The 16647-nt window shown below is 44.0% G+C and overlaps 1 protein-coding gene across 1 annotated transcript in view; it reads left to right on the top strand.

Annotated features, from left to right (window-relative positions):
* The window catches only part of GPT2 (glutamic--pyruvic transaminase 2), a 130984-nt gene that overhangs the window by 65267 nt on the left and 49070 nt on the right, over positions 1–16647 (top strand). Inside the window, exons 4-6 of the mRNA XM_085640134.1 lie at positions 1215–1348; positions 6802–7045; positions 12577–12656. Coding sequence (XP_085496260.1) covers positions 1215–1348; positions 6802–7045; positions 12577–12656 — 458 coding nt within the window. The remainder of the gene's footprint in view (positions 1–1214; positions 1349–6801; positions 7046–12576; positions 12657–16647) is intronic.

Genomic DNA, 16647 nt, shown 5'->3' on the forward strand with positions numbered 1-16647 from the left:
TTGAGAGCTAAGCATCTGTTTCTGCTTCTAAATGCACTTGCCCTTGGATGCTCAAGTTGACACAGGGGAGTGTCCCTCTCTCGCGAAAATACTTTTATACATTTTTGACTCAACCCGCTTGACTCAGTTCTTCCCCCCCATGTGAAGTTACTCCATGCATGAAAAATGGCAATGCATCTGGCCATTCAGTACACTATCCGTAGACCGACTAGAGTGCTTCTGCATATCTGCTTATGCTACGTATGTCATATTCTTCCAACCTGTTTTTTTAGGTCTCGCCTGACCCAGCGCATGCGCTGGTCTGGCGAGACTTATTGAGAGGGCTCCAAAAAGTGCTACCAGGCCAGCCTAGAGCTACAGAGCATGTGCGCGGGCGCTTTACCGCAATTACTTTCACTTTCGCTGCCGCAGGGCCGCTTTGATGTTTGATCGTGATACCGATCGCGATCACTTTAACTTTCGCGGCCGCTTTGCATAGCCAATAGGTCTCGCTTTTGGGACCTTATAAGTATTTAGTTATGCAACTGTTGCATGGCTAAACACTTTTAAGGTCCCAAGGGCCAGACCTATTGGCTATGCCAATGCTTGTTATTATGAAGCCACCCAGTCCCTTTCCTCTCTGCCTGGCTGTCCTAAACAAAAAGTATATCGTTCTAACACTGTTCTTGCTGCTTCTCATTGCATCATGTCTATTTAATATCAGTAATGATTTGAACTCGTATACACCAGTTCTGTAGCTCTCTTTTTAAGCCCCAGGAAGGCTGATTCATGCCTCCGGTTGCATAGACACCTGTTCTGTGGGCATATTGCCTAGCCTTTGGGTTTGGACGTTCCTTTTGGGGGAGTCCTGGACTGATTCACATGTGGTTGTTCCCTATCTGTATTGACACAAACAGTGGAGTGTTGTGTCCCAGGGCAATCGTCAATGGCTGAGATTTATTCAAGCCTTGCATCAATGACATTTTATTTTTCACAGTGTGATTTGCCCATTCTGTGTCACTAGGGCATTGAGATGTTGTAACACTCTGAGGTTTAATCCACACAAATATCTAAGATTTAATATTTAATGATTTTCCTTCCTGCATCCTAATTCTGTTTAATTGATTGTTATGTATGACAAACTTTATGACTATAATGAGCTATTCAAGGATGACAGCTTACAAATAGCCTGGTAGTGGAGGTTTGAGATGGGACTGCCTTATTATTTCTTTTAGGGTCCTACAGTGCAAGCCAAGGTGTGAATTGCATTCGAGAAGATGTTGCCATGTACATCGAGAGGAGAGATGGTGGAGTGCCTGCAGATCCTGAAAATATTTATCTCACCACTGGAGCTAGCGATGGGATTGCTGTAAGTCTAAAGCATCTTTCTAGTTACTTACATGCTGTATAACAGCATCCATTAAGCATGTATACACAATGTTGACACTATGATGGGCAGTTCCTGAAGATTATGCAAGTTTGAAGCTGTAATAGTAGTCATGACTTTATTCGGTCATAAGCAACCATCAAAGTATGCCCAAGACGGATAAAAACTGAGCACCAACAATATATATTAAAGGGGAATAATACATAAAGCTCATTGTCAAAAAGGGACCGTGCTCTTGAGGCGGAAGCCGAGAGCGTTTTTAATGTGTTTTCAGATACTTGCTTTTAAATATTTTGTATTATTGTTCTGTGTTTACTCACTTCTCTGGTACCTCGCTGTTCCTGTGCAGATGTGTTAGCGCTGCCGCAGCCCTCCTCAGCCTTAAACTTTTCCCGCCGCCATCTCGGCGAGGACGGAGGCCACGCCCCCTTTGTGAGGCCACGCCCCCCAACGTCACTCTCTTACGCTCTATAAATAATGTGCACATCTCGGCCGCGCAGCAGACGAGCGCAGCGGGCGCGCCGCCAGCGCGCCAAAGGCGCGCTAAAGGCAAGCCCGTCTGCGCCCGTCCGCGCCAGATCGGGCCAAGGGGCACATCACGCTGACCATCACCTCTCGTACTCCTCTCAATCTCTTAAAGACCTGCAACATCTTGCGTCCTCTCCATCCCCAACGGCTATTCGCCGTATATGCACTGCTGGCCTCTTGCACCCCGAGCAATACCACCTAAGAGGTAACACACCATCAGCTACGCCGACCAGGAATGTCACGACCATCAGGGTGTTATATTTAAACACTCGCTCCTTGGTTAAGCACTCTGTGGATATCTTTATCTTGTTAACTAACACCAATCCAGACATGCTCCTGCTCACGGAAACCTGGCTAACATCTGAGTCCCTCCCAGATATCTTGGCTGCCCTCCCCCCCGATTATTACATCCTTCATGCCGACCGCCATGGTGATCGGCCCGGGGGTGGGGTGGCAGCCATCATATCCAAGCGCCTTAACTCCGTTTCTTCTTATTCCCTCCCTCTCCCTAAGGTGGATAACCTACTTATCAGTGTGCAGACTGATACCGGCACTTTCACCCTTCTGCTTCTATACCGGCCTCCCCATCCCATGCCATCTTTTTCCACCATCCTGGGTGAACAGTTGTCTAACCTTCTAACGCTGCACTCTAGTTTCGCCCTTCTTGGCGATTTAAACTACTGGTTTAACGACACCAACGCTGGTCCCCATGCCACTGAGCTTTTCGAGACTCTTAATAGTCTGAACCTCACGCAACAGATCACTTATCCTACCCATAATAAGGGTCATATTTTGGACCAGATTTGGACTTGTAACCTGGTATCATCTCCACCTGACGTCTCCCCCTGTGTCTGGTCTGATCACTATCTAGTCGACACTACCATTACTATCACTGGTCAGATTCCTCCTCCTCTGATGGCTGGCGGTTTCTCACGGAAATGGAGCACTTATGACTCTCAGGGCTTCCTTACGGCCCTTGCCGATACCCGTCCAGCCTTCCTCCCCTCAAATGATATAGACAGCATCGAACATGATCTTGGCTCTTGGCTAGAATCGGCCAGCAACCTCTTCGCTCCCCTGGTCAAATTTCCTAGCACTAGGAACCGCAGCTCCCATCGATGGTTCTCTGGTGATCTCAAGCTCCTGAAATTAAAAACACGTCAATCAGAACGCACCTGGAGACGCGACTACTCCGACCCAGCTCAACAGTCCTATCTAGCTGCGCATAAAGAATACAAAATTGCCATCAGCCTAGCCAAAATGGAACACTTTTCCCACAGGATCTCGTCGGCAGCTGATAAATCTAAGGAGGTGTTCAGAGTTATGGATGAACTCACCACCGATGACAGAACCCTTCCAGCCCAGACCCCTACTCAAGAGGCCTGTGACACCCTCAATTCTTTTTTTCTAGATAAAATCTCGAAAATCAAAAAATCTATCCCTTCTTCTCCCCAGTCCCCTCCACTGGTTCCCTGCACTAACTATTCCTCGACTTTCTCCTTCTTCCCAGCCCTAGATTCCACTTCATTAGCGGAACTGGCAATTCGGGTAAAATCTGGTTCCCCGAATGATTGCTGCCCGCCATCTGTCCTACGGAGCATATGCCTGAACCTGCCTGACTGCATCCTACCTTTAATCAACGGGGCACTTAACAGCGGCATCGTTCCGACCTCTTTCAAGGAGGCCATTCTAGTGCCTCTTCTTAAAAAACCCGCCGCCGATCCCACGGAGCCCTCGAATTACTGCCCCATCTCACTCCATCCGTACCTCTCAAAATTGATGGAGGCCCATGTCACCCGGTGTTTATCAAACTTTATTGAATCATCCAACCGCCTCGAGCCCAACCAAGCCGGCTTCAGACCTGCCCATTCTACTGAGCATGTCATCCTGGCAGTCCTGGACACGCTCAGGAACAACGCGGACGCCGGGCTCCCCCAAGCCCTTGTCCTCCTGGATCTATCAGCCGCGTTTGACACGGTGGACCATAACATCCTTCTCCACCGCGTCGGGCAGGCAGGCATCCAGGGGACCGCTCTCAGTTGGGTTAAGTCCTTCCTGACTTGAAGAACACAGGCGGTCCGCTTGGGGCCCTTTACTGCTACCAAAACCCCCACGTCCTGTGGAGTCCCTCAGGGCTCCTCTTTATCGCCGCTATTATTTAACCTATACCTCCGGCCCCTGATTCAATCTCTTCAAAAATGGGACATCGTCGTCTATAACTATGCTGACGACTTACAGATCATTCTTCCGCTTAATTCACCTCATGCCATCAAAACCTTTCATGCAGTCATGATTCACATTCAAGGTTGGATGAACCAGAATCAATTGAAACTTAACCCCGGGAAAACTGAGCTCCTCCTCCCGGGACTCAGCCATGCTCACTGGGGCCCGCAGTTTTGGCCTCCGGAGCTAGGCTCCCCCCCAATCCCGGTGAAAGCTGTAAAGAGTCTGGGAGTGATTATTGACTCTGAACTTTCACTCAGAGCACAGGTGGTCTCGGTAATATCCTCCTGCATGTACCAACTGCGGAAGATCCGTAAAGTCCGCCACCTTCTTCCCTCTCTTGCACTCACCCAAGTTGTCATCTCACTTGTGCTCTCCCGGTTGGACTTCTCTAACTCCATCTATCATGGCCTTCCTTCATCTCTGACACATCGTCTCCAAGTTGTCCAGAACCAAGCGGCCCTTTTAATTTCTAACACCCCTAGATGGCAGTCAGCCAAACCTCTACTCCATAGTCTTCACTGGCTCCCGATCGACCAAAGGGCAGCTTTCAAGGTGGCTTGCCTCACATTCAAAACCCTTCATTGCCCTGGTCCCGCGTTTGTAAAATCTCTTATTTGTCCCTACTATCCTCAGCGTGATCTCCCGTCTGCCCACAGCCATCTGCTAGCCACCCCCAAAATCAGAACCAAGAAATTCGGTGGTCGCCGGTTTTCCCATCTTGCCCCTGGACTTTGGAATCCCCTCCCACTCCCCAATAAATCCTCCTCTTCTCTTATGAACTTCAGGAAACTTCTTAAGACTCATCTTTTCCCTCTTCTCAGTTAGAATCCCGTTTTTTCTTGTCTCCCCCTCATTCACTCTGTCTGTCAGCGCCAGGAAGCCTCGGCGATAGTGCGCTTTACAAATCTCACCTAAGATAAGATAAGATAAGACGTATATACATAGAACATCATCATCACAGTACCCTTTAAAATTACATTCACAATATTCATTTAAAACACTTCTTATGGTATGATAACATTCCTCCAGGCAATAGAATGTAATAAAACTCATAAGGGGAATGTGCAAAATACTGCAAGTGCTAAGCTGCAAGCTAATTTAAAAAATGTGTTGTTTAAAAAAATGTGCGACAAGTGGCAATACAGTTACAAATGTTCCCAAATTTGCCTTGGGACAGTGCAACAAATGCATAAAGTGACCGTGCATAGTGCAAATAGACAGGTAAGCAGCAATACATCGAAGGGAACATCACTTTATGGAACACAGCAGTCTGTGGCGTTTAAAGCTTTTTGTCTTTTAAACCACACTGCTTGCAAAAATGTACTTACAGCAAATACTATTATTGGCGACGTGTCGCTTTTTAAAATCCTGAAGGCTTCCAGGTGGCTACGGGTAGGCTGTAATTCTGCACCTTTCGTCCTAAATCAAGTCTTTAAACTTCGTTGTGAATCTCAATTCCAGCAGAATTCTTTGTTGCATTTATAGAAGTAGAATCTCCAAAATGTCTTTCATGTTTAGAATATGTTAACAAGGCTTTCACTTTCTCTAGCAGTAGTGTTAAAAAGCACACTTTGGTGCCAGAGTGCTACCTGTCTGTTTGTCAGTTGTTCTCAAGGGGGATCAGTGCCCAGTGTTCAAGAGAGCTTTGGCTGGAGTTGCTAGCAATGCTAGTCCTAGAGCTCTACGAGGTTGATTCCTCCTGTGCACCTGGACTCTGGTAGTTTCCCATTTGTTAAAATATGACATTAAACATTAAAGGCACAGACTATTCAGAAACAAATATCCACAAAGCATTGTGCACATAAAAACCCTGTTTTTGGATGGCCTGATAACAAGAGAAGGATACCATCATCGTTCAAGTTATCTAAAACTTAAGTAAGAATAATTTAGATAGGCAGAAGTAATTTGTTTAGTAGCAAAACTATGAAATAAAGGCAACATAGAGAATAGGAAAATTATAATAAAACAAATATACGATAGAGCTCAACAAGCAGATTAAATACAGATGTAATCCAAACAAGTATGCAGAAATCTCAGCAGGTCTTATCTTTGTTGTGAAGTCTATAGTGGATGAGATGTTACAATATTGAAGAAGATATTATTGACCTCCATGCAGTGGTTAATTTGTAAAGGAATGAGAGCCCAAAGCTCTGCTCAGAAGCCCGCGGGTTGTGCTATTGAATGTTGGTGCACCGAATACCAAGGCTGCATTGTTCCAAATTCACCTTATGTATCTTTAATCCACTAACGGATACTTTTTGCCCTATCATCCCACACTTGAAAGTTCCTGCTTTCGCTCTTGTGATGCATTTCCATCTTTCTCTCCCTCCTTCTTTCCCCTTTGTGTGTTTTTCCCTTTTCTTGCTCTCTGTACATGTCTGATATTGTGAGTCCATCTATCCACAGTTCCTAGAAATATAGCTCAGTAGCTCACCCCTTTAGACCTTCCCTAAACCAGATCTCACCCTTCTATTAGGTAGCGTGATTGGCTTGTCAATGCTAGGGTTGTATTCTAAAGCATTGCCGGTGCATGAACATTTATTTAAATTTGTTTTGTGTTTTTCTCCACTAAAGGCCTAGCTTCTTAAATGTTAAAGTATTCTGAAGATGTTCTTTAAATATGATCCAGTTTATAGTTCTGCATTAATGCCAAAAATATCACAACTGTTTGTCTCCTACAGAGTATACTAAAGATCCTAGTGTCTGGAGGGGGGAAATCCCGGACTGGTGTCATGATTCCGATCCCCCAGTACCCCTTGTATTCTGCAGCCATATCTGAACTTGGTGCAGTGCAAGTGAATTACTACCTGGATGAAGACAATTGCTGGGCACTGGATGTTAATGAGCTTCACCGTGCTTTCAAAGCTGCTAAGGAATACTGCAATCCAAAGGTGCTGTGTATTATTAACCCAGGGAACCCTACAGGTGAGTGTTGAGCGTGGCAACTAGATTTACAACACCTGATTGCTTGAAATGAGACTGTATGTTATTCATACTGTAGTGCAGGATTTACTCAAGACTGTGGTGTATCAAGATGTTTCCATTTAGATTCGCTTTTATTGAGCTGTTGCTAGACAAAAGACATTTTTGGTTTTTGGTGTTTTAATCTTTTGCACTCTTCCCTCGTTTTTTGGTTGTAAACTGATGTGGATCCTTTTGGATAGACTGGACGTGAATCTGTCATTACATAATTGTTATTTTGTAAGTAGTTCTTTCCTTATCTAGTCTATTGTCTCTGCCACCGATATCAGATGAGTAGGTCTAGTCTTGGCCAGCTGAGGTTTTTCATGCTGACAACTTGAGGCACCATTAGTGTGGTGTTTGACCTTCTCTGTGCCTTTCATCAGTCAGTGACGGTGAGCAAGTGCTTTCGCACCCCAAAACGTTTGACTTCATTTTTTGTGAAAACATATTATATTGTATATTTAGTTTCACTATAGCTCAAACCCAGCGCAATGGTTAGCAAAGTAAGCGATAAAATAAATTTTAGCACAAGATATTAAATAAAAGCCTTCAATAACTTGAATACACACCAAGTACCGTACTTAAGTATCAACTGCCCAATAACCTTGTTGTTAGATCTTACTATAGTAGAGTGTCTTGCTTCCTTCCATGGAGGCCATGCACAAAAAATAAAGCTAACCTAGTTGGTTTTGCAAGAGTCCAACACTGAAAACATATGATCCGGCTCAGCTAAATTGAAGTTATCACTGAACATCTGGCGAATGAAGCTCAGAGCAGTTCTGGGTTTAAAGGGAAAGTCATAGGCTTTTAACAGTGTGTTGCAATTTGTTTTAGTCAGTGGAACAAAATGGTGGGTGGTTTAAAAACCGAACAAGTTCTGCAAATTTGGGTCCTCTGTGGGCTAACCATTGAAGGAGAGATGGAGATCCAGTAAAAGTCTTTGCAATTAATTGATGTAACTCAATAAAGGGCAGAAATTAAGATTTACCTCTAATTAGAAGGCAACCAACAGGACACTTCACCTTAGGATAGTTATGGATAGTATAGTTCACCGTCTGATATCCGAGAGTTTCATGGGTTAATTCAGGCATTCTAGATACAGATGCTGGTGGCCGCGCGCGAAGGAGGATATGATATAAAGGTGTTGTGCTTATTGAGTTGGCATGTTGTCACCTTGCTGGAACAGCATGCCATTGATAGTCATCCAAGCAAGAAGAACTGTGTCTCTCATTGGGGAAATTAACATGCAGTGTAGTTCATTTAATTGTGAGCATATCTGTTACAATACATTACATAACTCTCTCAATTATTCACTTAAACATACTATAAAGACAATTGATTACCTGCCACCTTAAGCATAGCATATCAAGAAACTGCCACTCGGCATAAAATATAAAAATAATTACATGATGCAAATGCTTTACATGAAAAATTGATTTAGCCTGGTCCCTCTGATTTAAGACCAGACAAGAAGTTTGAACATTCCTAGCTCGTCAATGCTTATACAAGTTAGCATTAAGAGAGAAGAATAAAATAGTTGCAGCACTGTTTCATGGCTTATAATATCACTCTTGCAGAATACTTCAACACATTTTCCTGTCTAGCTGTTATAGCTGCAAGTGATTAGGTTCCATATCGAGGCATGGTATGAAACCTTCTCATATCTGTAGGGGTAGGAGGAGTGCACATTCCTCAAAGTAAGTTTTGAGGCACCACTTCATCTTCATTTCTAGGGACTACAATAACGTCTTGCATTCTACATGCTCCCACTAAACTGTTTCAAGATTGGTTTGGCTTGAGAAGAAAAGCGATGTGGTGATTCCCTCGCACAGCTTAAATTGGGCTTTTCAAGTATATTAGCAGTATGTCTGATTCAAGGCAGGCACAAGATGTGATCCAGGGCTTACACTGCTATACTGAAGCCCAGAATACACTTGGAAATGAATTTAGGCAAAGAAAAATCCAGAGCATAAGAGCTTTTGACCCAGTTGCTACTCCTACAGAATTTCCAGACTACTCCAGTTTCAGAAGGAAGACAAGGGTAGTAATTTATTGAAAAAGGCCTTCTCAGCTGTAACTAAAAGTTTACAGTTTAAGGCACCCCAAATATTAGCTCCACTGTCGCAGCCTTGGATCCTCAGGGTCGTATGTTGCTCTTTACGGTCCACCTCTCGATACCACCACGGTCTGGTTTAGAATTACAGACTCAATGGAGGGATCAAGCGGGGGAAGGGAAGGATGGGAACAGCGGGGAGGGAGACCTGCAAAGAATAACAACCAGGTAAGGCACAGTGAACACACATATATGCAGGAACCTATGAATAGACTACATACACATTGTACTCTGTCTATGTACCTGTAAAGAAAAATTCCTCCGTATTCTAGTCGGCATATAGTAGTTATCAGGGCTTCATACACATCTATGAATAAAAAAACACGTTATCACCAAGAGCGCACTAACTCACCGACCTCTCGCTTATTTTCGGTGCTAACACCTACCCAAGGATGTGCTGTGCGTGGCTTAACAGGGGTGCAGGGCTGACTTGTGTGAATACACGTTCCCCTGTAGTAAAATAACACAAAGAACGCCCACGCATAGGCACTTAATCATATGGTGAACGAACACAGAAAGCCTTCAAATCAGGAATGAGTAACTACACAACTCTTCAGGAGACAAGGTATATGGTAGTGGAATAAGAACTCAAAGTGTCTGATACTTCTCAGAATATAACCATAAAGAATACATTTGTTGATTGTGCTTTCTATGCAGAGATAGTTTTCTCACAACAACAGCTTGTCACAACGCACTCTCTTCGTCCTCCTTGCATGGGAATCCAAGGAAGATCCACAACAGAGCTCTCATAAAAGTTTCACCATAAAGAAAAACAAGCCTAGGGAAATGCTGTTTGTTCAATTACAGTTACGCGTTCTCTCTGCACAAGTATCAGGGTTTGCCAAACAAGAGAGAATGCCACAAGAGTTTAAGGAAGGCAGCCGCCTCCCTTCCGTATCGCAAAGAGCCCAGCACCCAGCTTGTAACCAGGAAAGAGCAAGCAGGGTTTGTTCTGCTCTCCTGCAAGAACCCGGTAATGGGTTCAGCCAACGGGACAGCAGCAGAGTATTAAGCGATCGTCAAGGGTTGCCGCATCCGCTGAGCAACATGAAACAAGGAGATATGGTGCACAGTGCACCCTTACCGGACCTCTACGGACTTCGGCGTCTCAGCGGCAAGAGTAACCGGCACCCCTTGCTTCCGTGATGAAAGTGAAATACCCTCCTTCCGGGTACGCGATGACGTCATTAACGCGGCCCCTGCATAGACTCATGGGTATTGTAGTCCGGATCACTCCCATGGCCTGTTTGTAATACCCGATGCCTCTTCAGTGTTTTCTTGGGTGAAACCTGACATCCACAAACAACAACCAAGATTACCTTACCTAGGTGGCCTTCCAGCAGCTCTTCTACTGAGATTTCCTGGTTAATCTAGCCATGAAGCCTGGTGCCTACCTATGGTGTGCTGCTGAATTCAACCTGTTGATTTCATGAACTGGAGGAGGCAAATCTAGTACATACCTCTAAGTCAACATTGTTAATAACTTATTTTGGTGTTAAAGTCATCATCTTTGCTGTGCTGCTGTTTACGGGGAGATTTCTATTTTCCTTGTATGCCACAAAAGTATGAAGAAGAAATTAATAAAATTTCCAGAATGAGACAATAAGAATTGCAGTGTCTGCTACTAAGAGCGTCGAAATGAATGGTGCTGTACTTGAACTAGGAACCACTGGGAAATCGTTCAAATGCCGGTTTAATATTGTAGGAGCAGAACAGGTTGACCACCTTAGATCCTGGGAGAGGCTGAATAGCTCCACTTAAGGCCAAAACCTGCTAGCACGAAATTGTCCTTTTTCAAGTTTACAGTGCTGATCACCAAGATGGCATGCATAATGCAAACGGACATAGCGTACAATAGAACAGATCTTTCTATGGTATTGGGCATGGACCAAAGTTCTGCAAAACTCATGAAGACCTGCTTCCTTATTAAAATGGTAAGGTTCATGATTAAAGAGTGACCTGAAAACACAGTTTTATTTTTGCTATCACTGACCTAATATCCACCCAGACTTTGGAGAGAATATTACCATCTTTATCCTCCTTGATAATGCCCTTTCATATTGTCCTCCCTAAAACATCACCTGTTGCATCAATTAGTGAAATTGGACCACAATTACCTGTGCGGGTCCAACACATTTTTTTTGATTGGTACATGAAGTGCAACCTTCCACTATGAGAATATTTTGCCAGAAAGCAAGATGGCATTACATTGACCAGAAGAACTTGATCCCAAATACTGGCATAATGGACAGTAAGCTGGCTATCCCACTGGCCATTTTAATTTATAGCTACAGTAATTGGTAAGTGAGAGCCTGACACGGTAATGCCTTTGAAATATTTGGATAACAAAGTGGCCAAATCTATTATAGTATTTATTTACATTGTTAAAAAATTGTACCTTTATGCTGTTGCTCAAATTGATGGGTTTATTTGTTTATAAGGTGCACAAACATTACCATGTGAGATTTCATGTGTGAAAATCCTTACCTTGCCCAACCTCTTACATGTGCATAGGGAAGCACAATTATGATCATGATTTCCATTAGGCCAGCTAAAAGTTGAATTGTCTTAATTTTCTGGTTTTACTTATTGAGCTATTATGGTCTGTTTTCGGTCACTATTTTTTAATGCATATGGAACACATCTGTTTTTCAGCCGGCATCCTTAAAGGCAACTTAGTGCATTGACGTTAAAGCACAGTGTATCACAACAAATGCCTCCTGCAATGTACTCCCATCTCACAAAACTGAAGGACAGACACATGATTTGTTCCTGTCGATCTCATGTATTGGGCCTCCTTAGTAGCTACATATTAACACAAAGCGAAGTGGATGTGCCTAAGTAGACTTTCCTTATTTACAGGTTTCTGAAGCACTGTATTTGATAACAGTGGTGACCTGAAAAAGTGTATCGATAACCCAGGTCTCCTAATGACCCGTAACAGTCTCTGTAAAGTGGCTGTACGGGAGAACATCCCTTTGTCTACTGATCAGTTCTCAGAACCCAAAGCAGGGTGGCGATGGCGGAGACATACAGTGACACTTCTCCTTGTCCATTCAGCTTGAAGATTCATCCAGTTCTGCTGATGCAAATCATTATTTCCCCCCATTCTCAAACATGCCAGCAAGCTGTACCCATCTGTTCCCCACTAGACTATTATTACACAAGCTTGTGTCTTCATGCCAAATTGATAGTGGTTTCTACAGTATTATTTTTTGCTTCTTTTGCTCAGTTATTCCCTTATGGATTCTGAAATTGTCTTATTTCTATCAAATGAAAATAAGTTTTTTACCATGATTTACTTTTCTCTGATGGGCTTTTCTTTGCTTCTCCGCTTTGAAACTTTGTATGTTCCTTTTCTGTTTCTTCTGCTCCTCAGGACAGGTTCAGAGCAGGCGATGCATAGAAGATGTTATTCATTTTGCCTGGGAAGAGAACCTTTTCTTACTTGCTGATGAGGTAATTGATAATTTGCATTGCATAGAAAAGACCGTAGGTATATATAATTTGTTTTCGTCAAGACATTTTGGAACTGACACATTAGGTGCCCACTACTGAAGTGTACACGATGTCCCTTCCCACCCCAGGCAACATCACTTCATTGAGGGGACATCTCCAACATGCCACATCTTTGTATATACAGCTAATAAAGCTCATGACTTTACCCTGCAACACTCTCTGGGATTATGTCTCTATGAAGAAAGTATTATGATGGAATACCGTTATAAAGAAATCACTATGAGGATAAATATTTATAGGGTGATCGCAAGGGTAAGTTTAGGGTTGGCATTAAGATATGGGTTAGTATAGGTGAGGATGATTGAAATGTATTTTCATTATAATTGAATCATCATAGTCCGTTTTAATAATGATATTTATGTATAAAAGTCTCTTTATTCCAATAAAGATGCTGGTTGCATAGTAACTTGTTTCCCTGTAACAAACACATGGACACTGATTACACTCTTCCTTGTTCCTAAAACATCTTCCCTGCTGTTTCTCATAAAGATAATAACAACAGAAGCAAGTGACTATATCTGCAACCTACTAGGCTCTTCCCTTGTTTGGTATAAGTGGGATTCCAGTAGTTTTATGCATATGGTTCTCATTCATTGCTCCGTTAATCAGCATGTTAACAAGAGATGATTTGTTTGAGACCAGTGCCCTTTGCTCCTCCCCACACTCTTCATTTGACAGCCATTCTGACTGGAAGCATATTTTTTTTTACTTCCATAGGAATCGGGCAGTCAACAACTTAGTCGTTACATTATGTCACAGTTCCGCTTGATAGCAGACTAGCTTCAAGCTGGATGTATCAAGTATCAACATCTGATAGTTTGTAGGTGTCTACTATTAGCAAGGGGTGGAATCTCTTCTTGGCTCTTACTTTGGTGATGTAATTACATGTGTAAAGATTGTGTTCGAGACACGTGAGCTGTAGATCACTTGCTTTGCATACTCCTGCCATCTAGTGTTGGATCTGAATGTTTGCAGGTTGTTTTTCTTCAAAGAATTCTTTCCAGTCACGAGGTAAGGTGACTCCTTTCGGTGATCGTGCGCATGAGCATCGACTCCATTGTCAGATTGTTTGTTCACCATCCAGTTCGGAGGTGTATTGCTGTGCTCCGGTTCGAAACCGTTCTTCGGGTTCCCCTCGGTGCGCAATCCACTCTACCCTCATCGGTATTGTTTCATACGCATATCCCACTTCTCCGCGTATCGTGTTGGTCGAACAAAATTTCAATTTTGATTGCAAAACTCGTGGAAGGCTGTCAGGCCTAACCACGTCGGTCCACCTCGCAGTCGATGGAACTGACTCCATTTAAATTCTGTCCTCGGTGCCACGCAAAGTATCCGCGCACCGACTTGCACCAAGTGTGCAACTTGTGCTTATCTCCGGAGCACAACGAACAAGACTGCAACACGTGCAGATCATTTCAATCCTAGAAAACTCTCCGCGATTGTTGGGCTCGACATCATGAAATGCAAAGCCACAACATCGAATACACGCCGGACATCTTCTGTGAAGGGTCCGAGCAAGAAGATTTCGATGAACAAAGGGCCGAAGAGGAACAGGAGCAGCAGCCCTTATCTGTGCCGGAGATGGATGAAGACATACCGCAGGGTCACGGTCGCACGAGTACCGAATACCCCTTGCCCCAAAATCCAACTCAAATTAAGCCTAAGGGTTCGGTTCCACCTTCGCCTCTAGGCCGAGGTCGGCACCGAGATGACCTTTCTGACGCTCCGCCTCCCAGCTCGGCACCGAAACACATCATCAAGGCCTTCCCCTCAAGATCGAGTCGGCCAAAGTTAGTGTCGGAGCTGAAACTGAAAACGCCTTCGGAGCCAAAATCTTCCGCACCCAAAGATCATTCCGTCCCGGTACCGAAGTCGTCGGTGCCGAAACCGAAAGATGTTCCTTCCAAAACTCAGGGTCCCATTTTCGACTTTCCTAACCGAATCCTAAGCAAAATTAACTTTACATTAATCCTGAGACAGGACATCTTCTTACCAAACTGCCTCGCTAACCTGAGTCACAGGACATACAATATAAGATACCTTTAAAAAAGAAGAATGTCGGTACAAACCCTTCTCGTCGTCCTCTTCCACCACGTTCCTCTACACCTCCACCACCTTCTCCAACATTAGAACCATTACCTATCACACCCCAGGACTCTCCACTCTCACAGCCTGATGATGGAGATGATGGGATATTCAATTACCTATAGATTCCTGGAAAGATAACACCATTGATCCACCTACAAATAATGACCCAGACCTTTACCCTGCAAAGCCTTTCCCTCCTGACGACAACTAGGATATTTAGAACTGCTTGCTAGAGCTGCACAATATCACGGTGTACAGCTACACAAAGATTCCCTAGAGGAAGATTTCTTGTTTGAAACGGAGTAGTTCACACAGGTCTAGTCAAACTCTCCCTATGATCAAAGGCATGATGAGACATGCCGATGACCTCTTCAAGGATCCTATTTGGGATCGTATTCTGACTCCCAGAATAGATAAGAATTATAAGCCTGCTCCATCTGACCCAGTCTTCATTAAGGGGCAGCTACCCCTAGACACCCTTGTTGTGTCTAATTACTGTAAACGGGCTAATTCACAAACCTCTGGGGATGCTCTCCTCCAGACAAGGAGTCAAAGTTAATAGACGCCTCTGGCAAACAAATAACTGCCCAGGTGGCTAATCATTGACACATTGCTAACACCCAGGCCGTTTTAGCCAGGTATGATAGAGCGCGTTGGGACGAAGTGGAGCAATTGCTCCAATATCTCCCAGATGAGCACATAGCTAAAGCACAGGATTTAATACAGGAAGGAAGGCTCATCTCCAATTTTTCTATTAGATGTGCTTTAGATGCTGCTGAAACAACAGCTCTGGAGATTAACACTAGTGAGAAACTTAGGAGACACGCCTTGTTGAGGATTCCCGGTTTCAAACCTGAAGTCCAGCAATTCTATCTTAAACACTTCGTTTGATAAAGAGCATCTCTTCGGGCCTGAAGTGGATCAAGCATTAGAGAAAATAAAAAAGACACTGAAGTTGCTCGTTTTATCGTGGGGGTCCAAGACCACATCCTCAGACACCAATGTTTCCTCGTATAAAGGCAACAATCAATCTTCCGCCACAAGAGGAAACAATGTCAAGGATAGGGGAAAACGTTCCACTCCCCGTAACTCCCCTTCCCCTAACAAGCAGTGACTACCTACCATTCCCCCCAATCATTTAACATCTGTTGGATGACGTATTCTACAATTTCTTCCCATTTGGCAATCCATAACAACAGAAAAATGGGTGCTAGGAATTATCCAACATGGTTATTGCCTGAAGCTTACCACCAATCCTCTAAACATTCCACCTCGTTCTCACAGCCAGAATTCACAGTATTCAGTCTCTTCTCACTCAGTTCAGCCCAACCACTCCTTACCAGCCAGATCCTTCATGCAACTGCTGGGAATGATGGCGTCTTGCATCATAATCCATACCCCATGCAAGACTTCACATGCATCCCCTTCAAGAATGCTTAGCATGTCAGTGGAACCAGTGGCAGGGTCAATTAACCGATCTAGTGTTGGTAGATGGCCGCACCCATTGCCCTCTGCAGTGGGGTAATCCACAAAATGTATCCAAAGGGTGGCTCTTCATCGACCCTGTTCCACAGACCGTGCTAACACCAGATGCATCGCTCACTGGTTGGGGTGCTCAATCCAAGGCTTGTAGAGTCTAAAGCACAAAAATCTCCAGAAATCTCCATATAAACAACCTAGAGCTACTTGCAGTGTTTCTAGTGCTCAAAGCCTTTTAAACTCACCTCATAGGCAAAGCTGTCCTAGTTGCATGGACAACATGACAGCTATGTACTATATACCGAAATAGAGGGGGACACACCACCTCCAACCGTCTCGCCTAGCACAAGCCATTTGGAAA

This window comes from Triturus cristatus, chromosome 12 (assembly GCF_964204655.1).
Source record: "Triturus cristatus chromosome 12, aTriCri1.1, whole genome shotgun sequence".
Lineage (NCBI taxonomy): Eukaryota > Metazoa > Chordata > Amphibia > Caudata > Salamandridae > Triturus > Triturus cristatus.